The 5,846-nt window shown below is 35.5% G+C and overlaps 1 protein-coding gene across 1 annotated transcript; it reads right to left on the minus strand.

The window, feature by feature from the left end:
- Window positions 1-2,515: 2,515 nt before the first annotated feature.
- On the minus strand, window positions 2,516-3,930 carry LOC120414992 (uncharacterized). Its single transcript, XM_039576350.1, has 4 exons — window positions 3,386-3,930; window positions 3,039-3,081; window positions 2,892-2,981; window positions 2,516-2,725 (listed from the first exon to the last, which is right to left on the minus strand). The coding sequence occupies exons 1-4, from the start codon at window positions 3,928-3,930 to the stop codon at window positions 2,516-2,518; spliced, it is 888 nt and encodes a 295-aa protein (XP_039432284.1).
- Between the last annotated feature and the right edge of the window lie 1,916 nt (window positions 3,931-5,846).

Below are 5,846 nucleotides of genomic sequence, written 5' to 3' on the forward strand. Positions count from 1 at the left end.
AACTGATTTGGTTACACCAGTTGAAATATACAGTAAATTATGTAATCAAAAATCTGAAATGCACGTGTCACAAGTGTGTTTCGAAAGTAAAATTGTACTACGTGTCACAAGTGTGCACAGAATCCCTATACAAACTAAAATTGGCTTAAATCAATAGTTTAACCGACTTAATCAGTATATTTTCAAAAACAAAAGATTGCATTGTTTTTAGAAAGTGTGTATCAACATTAATTTGTGAAAAACAAGACAAATTTTCCACATTTTCCAACAACATGTATGACGTGTCACAAGTGTGCACGATCATTTTGATGATAGATTGGTCTATGTCACAAGTGTGTATTGCGATATCCGGGAAACGAAAGCGAGTTTCCAAAATCGGGTTAAAGCATCTTGTAGTGTTTGTTAAGTATAGCAAAACGTCATCATTAACTCATTTTCGACCAAAATGGTCTATGTCACAAGATAGCACACAGCTGACGATATATTGAAAAAAAAACATACAACATTAAACAACATTTTTATTGTAGACACAAAATATTACTTTACATATTTGGTTTACACATAGCTTCATACAGGGTTGCCAGATTTTCGATTCCTTTTGATTTCAATTAACTATTCATAAAAAATGCTTAAATATTATATGGGTAATTCTCTACCAACTCACACGAAATCGGGAAAAGCTGCCCCGACCCCTCTTCGTCTTGCGTGAAACTTTGTCCTAAGGTGTAACTTTTGTCCCTGATCACGAATCCGAGGTCCGTTTTTCGATATCTCGTGACGGAGGGGCTGAACGACCCCTTCCATTTTTGAACATGCGAAAAAAGAAGTGTTTTTCAATAATTTGCAGCCTGAAACGGTGATGAGATAGAAATTTGGTGTCAAAAGGTTTTTTATGTAGAATTAGACGCCCGATTTGATGGCGTACTCAGAATTCCGAAAAAACGTATTTTCATCGAAAAAATACACAAAAAAAGTTTAAAAAATTCTCCCAATTTCCGTTATTCGACTGTAAATTTTTTTGGAACATGTCATTTTATGGGAAATTTAATGTTCTTTTCGATTCTGAATTGACCCAGAAGGGTAATTTTTTCATTTAGAACAATATTTTTCATTTTAAAATTTCGTGTTTTTCTAACTTTGCAGGGTAATTTTTTAGAAAGTAACAATGTTCTACAAAATTATAGAGCAAACAATTACAAAAATTGATACATAGACATAAGGGGTTTGCTTGTAAACATCACGAGTTATCGCGATTTCACGAAAATTTTTTTTTGAAAAAGTTACTTTTTGCGTTTTTCTTTGTTTCGGCGTCCGTGTCTGTCGCAGGTGACGATGAACGGCCATGATCAACGACGACCAACATTTTCAAAACTTTTTTTCGTAAAATCGCGATAACTCGTGATGTTTATAAGCAAACTCCTTATGTATATATATTAAATTTTTTGTAATGGTCTGCTCTACAACTTTGTAGAACATTGTTACACTCTAAAAAATAATCATGCAAAGTTAGAAAAAACCCGAAATTTTAAAATGAAAAATTTTGTTCTAAATGAAAAAATGACCCTTCTGAGTCAATGTAGATTCGAAAAGAACATTAAATTTCCAATAAAATGACATGTTCCAAATTTTTAATACAGTCGAGTAACGGAAAATGGCAGATTTTTTAAAACTTTTTAAGTGTTTTTTTCGATGAAAAATACGTTTTTTCAGGATTCTGAGTAAGCCATCAAATCGGTCGTCTAATTTTACATAAAAGTCCCTTTGACACCAAATTTCTATCTCATCACCGTTTCAGGCCGCAAATTATTGAAAAACACTTCTTTTTTCGCATGTTCAAAAATGGAAGGGGTCGTACCGCCCCTCCGTCACGAGATATCAAAAAACGGACCTCGGATTCATGATCAGGGACAAAAGTTACCCCTTAGGACAAAGTTTCAAGCAAATCGAAGAGGGGTCGGGGCAACTGCTTTGTGAGTTGGCGGAGAATTACCCATATGTATTTTTCTTTTTAATTCAACTGGTATATTTTTGATACCGTCAGTGAGGGTGACTATGGGTTAAATAATGATGAACCTTTCGTAATTTCTAAATAACATAAATAATTAGAAGGATACTGAAGAACTTTTCTGATGGAAATGTTCTTGAACAGTTCACGTACGTGTACCTCAACTTAAAACAGCTTCCAAACTTAAATGATTCGTCCAGGAATAAAAAAAAATCAGCGTAATTTTAAGATGACCTCAGCACAGCCCTTCAAAAATAAATAGATTTCGTTGATGAAAATCTGAGAAATTGCCAATAAAATGCAAAAAAAAACATTTTGACCCTATATTACCCTACTGACAATAATTACCAAAACCATATTTTTTTTAACTTTTCTTCCAAAATATATTTTTATACGAAAAGTAAGGGGATTTCCAAGAGAGAGCTACATATCAAAGATATTAAAACTTGAAAACTTTAAATCCATTATTTTTTAAATTCTTTCAATTAATTTCCAAACTTTGATATTTGCTCAATCATTTCTAATCGTGAGCAACAGTGTCAGAATGCTGTAGATAATTTTCATAACTTCCATAAACGAGGGCATGTTCATCGGGTAGAAAATCATTGTCAGACAGTTGGGCTGTTGCGTTGCCTCCAGGAACAAACGCAGCGACTTTTGGTCCGAGGTCGTCATCTTGTACCACGGCAGGTTGTAGATTTCCTGTTGGAGTTTCTCTTTCTGGAACAAAAGTTTTGAGTGAAATGATGTTGGGTTTATTATTTGGAACCACACGTTGGATCAATTTCTTATGGTTAGAATCTGCATAATTCATCAAGTAAAAACTTTGTTAAATAATATCTAAATGATCCAATTTGTGGATTTCATAGTTAAGGTTATAGTTTACCTTCATTTCCAGCAAGGTAGGTAAGTAACAAAATATGAAAAATTCATAGATGATGAAAATACACGATGTGTAACCTGCGATCCATGCACGCTAGGGATGATATTTTGAAATGAATTAAAATTGAAGTTTCAAATTTAAAGTTCTTACCGTCACTATTGCATACAGAACTAGAACTAGCGTTGCTCCCAGGCTCGAGAAGAGAACAAAGAAGTAACTTCTATAAATTTTCTCAACATTTCGAACGTATCTGAAAAACGAAAATGCTTATTCCATACTGGTTGGAAAAAATCAGAAGAAATACTCACAAAAGATGTTCCTGGTGACGTTTGAAGATATTTTTCAGGTCCTCTTTAATATTAAAGTCATGATTCTCAATTTTATTACAGACATCTCGAAGTTTAATCATAAGTAGGTCAATTTGAGTTACAGAATTCATCATTGTCATGAAATAAATAGTATCCGGACCCATATTTTCGGATGTTATTACCACTGACATGATAAATTGCATCACAAAGTTACAGAAATAACCCAACCATGAGAAGCGATCAATGTACGGCAGCCAGAATCCAAATGTCAAGTACTTGTGCCCAGTTACATATGTTTTAATCATCGGTGCCAAAAGCATGAAAACGCTCGTAAAGCCGTAGAACCCAAGAATGATTTTGGTCAAAACATTCATGATCGTTATGTCGTCCAATAGCACAGCTCTGTGAGTTTCACCTTCTTCCTTATACAATGCCTTGCAGTAATCTTGGATCCAAACCAAATCTTTGCGATATCTCAAGAACGTGTAAATTTTCATCACTCCTTGCAGTCCAATTCCAACCGTAACGAGGCAGTAGATCAAATCATTGACGTCATGGCGAACCTCAACAACAGTGCAAACCGAAACGTAGGCAAACAGCACGTAGATACTGATTAAACCCATCAAATTGGCGGAAACAGTCTTGTAGTCCTTGCTGAACACATCCAGCCCCACGATGGCGGCAATTTTGTTTGGAATTACGAGCATACTGGTGTAAAATTCCGCTGGTTCCATGTTAGTATGCTGGAAAATTTTCTTTTTGCTCAACTTCTTGACGAATTCCATGACTTTTCTTTAAAATGTGAAACCTGTTGTGAAAGATTATATCTTGTTGTTAATTTCAAGCTTCAAAACATCAAATTGAAGCTCAACAAGTAAGAAGGGGCTCCCCAGATGAAAAAAATGAGACGATAAAAGGCGATTAATCAACCATGATGGGTCAAGTGCTTTTGCGAAAGATTTTCTCAAATGCGAGCTAAGTCGCCTCATTATTAATCCTTTGAGCGCAATTAACTTCCGCTATATAAAAATGGCACACAGATTGGTTGTAGACAAATTTGAACGAAATTTTATTGAGGCAAGAAATTTTAAGAAATTTACGATCTCACCCAAACAATGTTACTTTTCTAAAAGGAAAGCATAATTTCCATTGCCAAGAATCATATGCTGCCATCTAATGCAATTGATTTTTCAATCACTGATTCCACTTTTCACGTCAACAGTCATCATCCCGACCGTTTTTTATTTCTTTGCTTTTACTTTAGCCCAATTTCCAACCGCGAATCCGTCGCGGCCAATCTCACTCTGATTCTGAAACCAGCCAACAAGACTGACATGATTAATGGTTCTAAAGCACGCCATTGTTTGCTGATGTAAACTCGGTTTTTTTTTCTGCTGTCTACATTTCAGTATAACCCCGCTAAAACCCAGACCAAGAAATGGCTACCAGCGCCTGCTTCCGGTTCCGGTCGGTGGCCTAATGCACATTTCATACACGTCACCCACCGCCACCCACAACCACAATTCGTTTCCCTCATCAGCCAGCCAAGCGTCGCTTTTTGTGCCCGCGCCTTTATCTGGGTGTATCACACACACACGCACGGATATTTTGTTAAGTCATACGAACACTAAAAGTGTTGCTCTCGCCAGGAAGTGTATTTGCGTGTTTCAGGACTCAGCCAATTGCCAGTTCTGCGACTCAGGACGGGACGGGGCCATGCACCGAAACGGATTGAACGGGGACTAGAAGTGCTATTCGATGGTGTAAAATATAAGTGAACTTCGTGTAACTTTCGTAGCTGTCCTGGACTTCAAGAAATTGAAATATGGAATCTTTTGAAACTATCTATTCTAACTAACTTTTTCTAGGAATGATTGGAAAATTCCACAAAAAAGTAATTTTTTGACATTGAAAATCGGAGCATTGTGGCACAAATCTTCAATGTTTCTAAGACAATTTTACAAAAAATCTGAACATTCGAAAAATATATATTAGCTTATTTTTTTTTCTCTACAATAAATGACTTGGTGGCAACATTTTTGTCAATAGTTGTGAGTTGGTCAAAAAAATCATCGTTGGTCCCCAAAAATATATCCAAGAATCTTAATATTTCCGAATTTGGGAATTAAAGTTTTAGTGATTGCAGTGTATTAAAAATATATTTTTTTTTAGCTGAACTATTTTTTTCAGGACAATCCCCAAGTTACATTTTTAAACCAAATAGCCACCACCTAGTTTTATTGAGGTTTTATGATAGCATCTTGATTGCTTTAAAGTTTTATTAAGGCATTCACCGCAACCAATAAGCAAGAGCTAATTAGTAGGCTCTAACAAGGTTTTATGCCTCGGACATAAAACCTTGTGACAATAAAAGCTAAATGGCTTTTAATAAGGTTTTATGAAAGTTTTAAGAGAGTCTTGAAAACCCAATGGCAATGTCATGCCAAACGGTTTTATCGCATGCTTTTTTAAAACCCAGGGTGTTTTAGCTGTCAAGTGCCATTAGGCATGTAAAAAGCTTACTTAAAACCATAAGCTCCTGAAAAATTAACGCGGCTCATAAGCATTGCATAAATATGGCGCTAAACGCGTGTTCTGATTGAATTTGATCGACCGCCATCTTGGTTGAAAAAATAGAAAACTGAAAAAT

The sequence above is a fragment of the Culex pipiens genome, chromosome 2 (assembly GCF_016801865.2).
Source record: "Culex pipiens pallens isolate TS chromosome 2, TS_CPP_V2, whole genome shotgun sequence".
In the NCBI taxonomy this organism is placed as follows: Eukaryota; Metazoa; Arthropoda; class Insecta; order Diptera; family Culicidae; genus Culex; species Culex pipiens.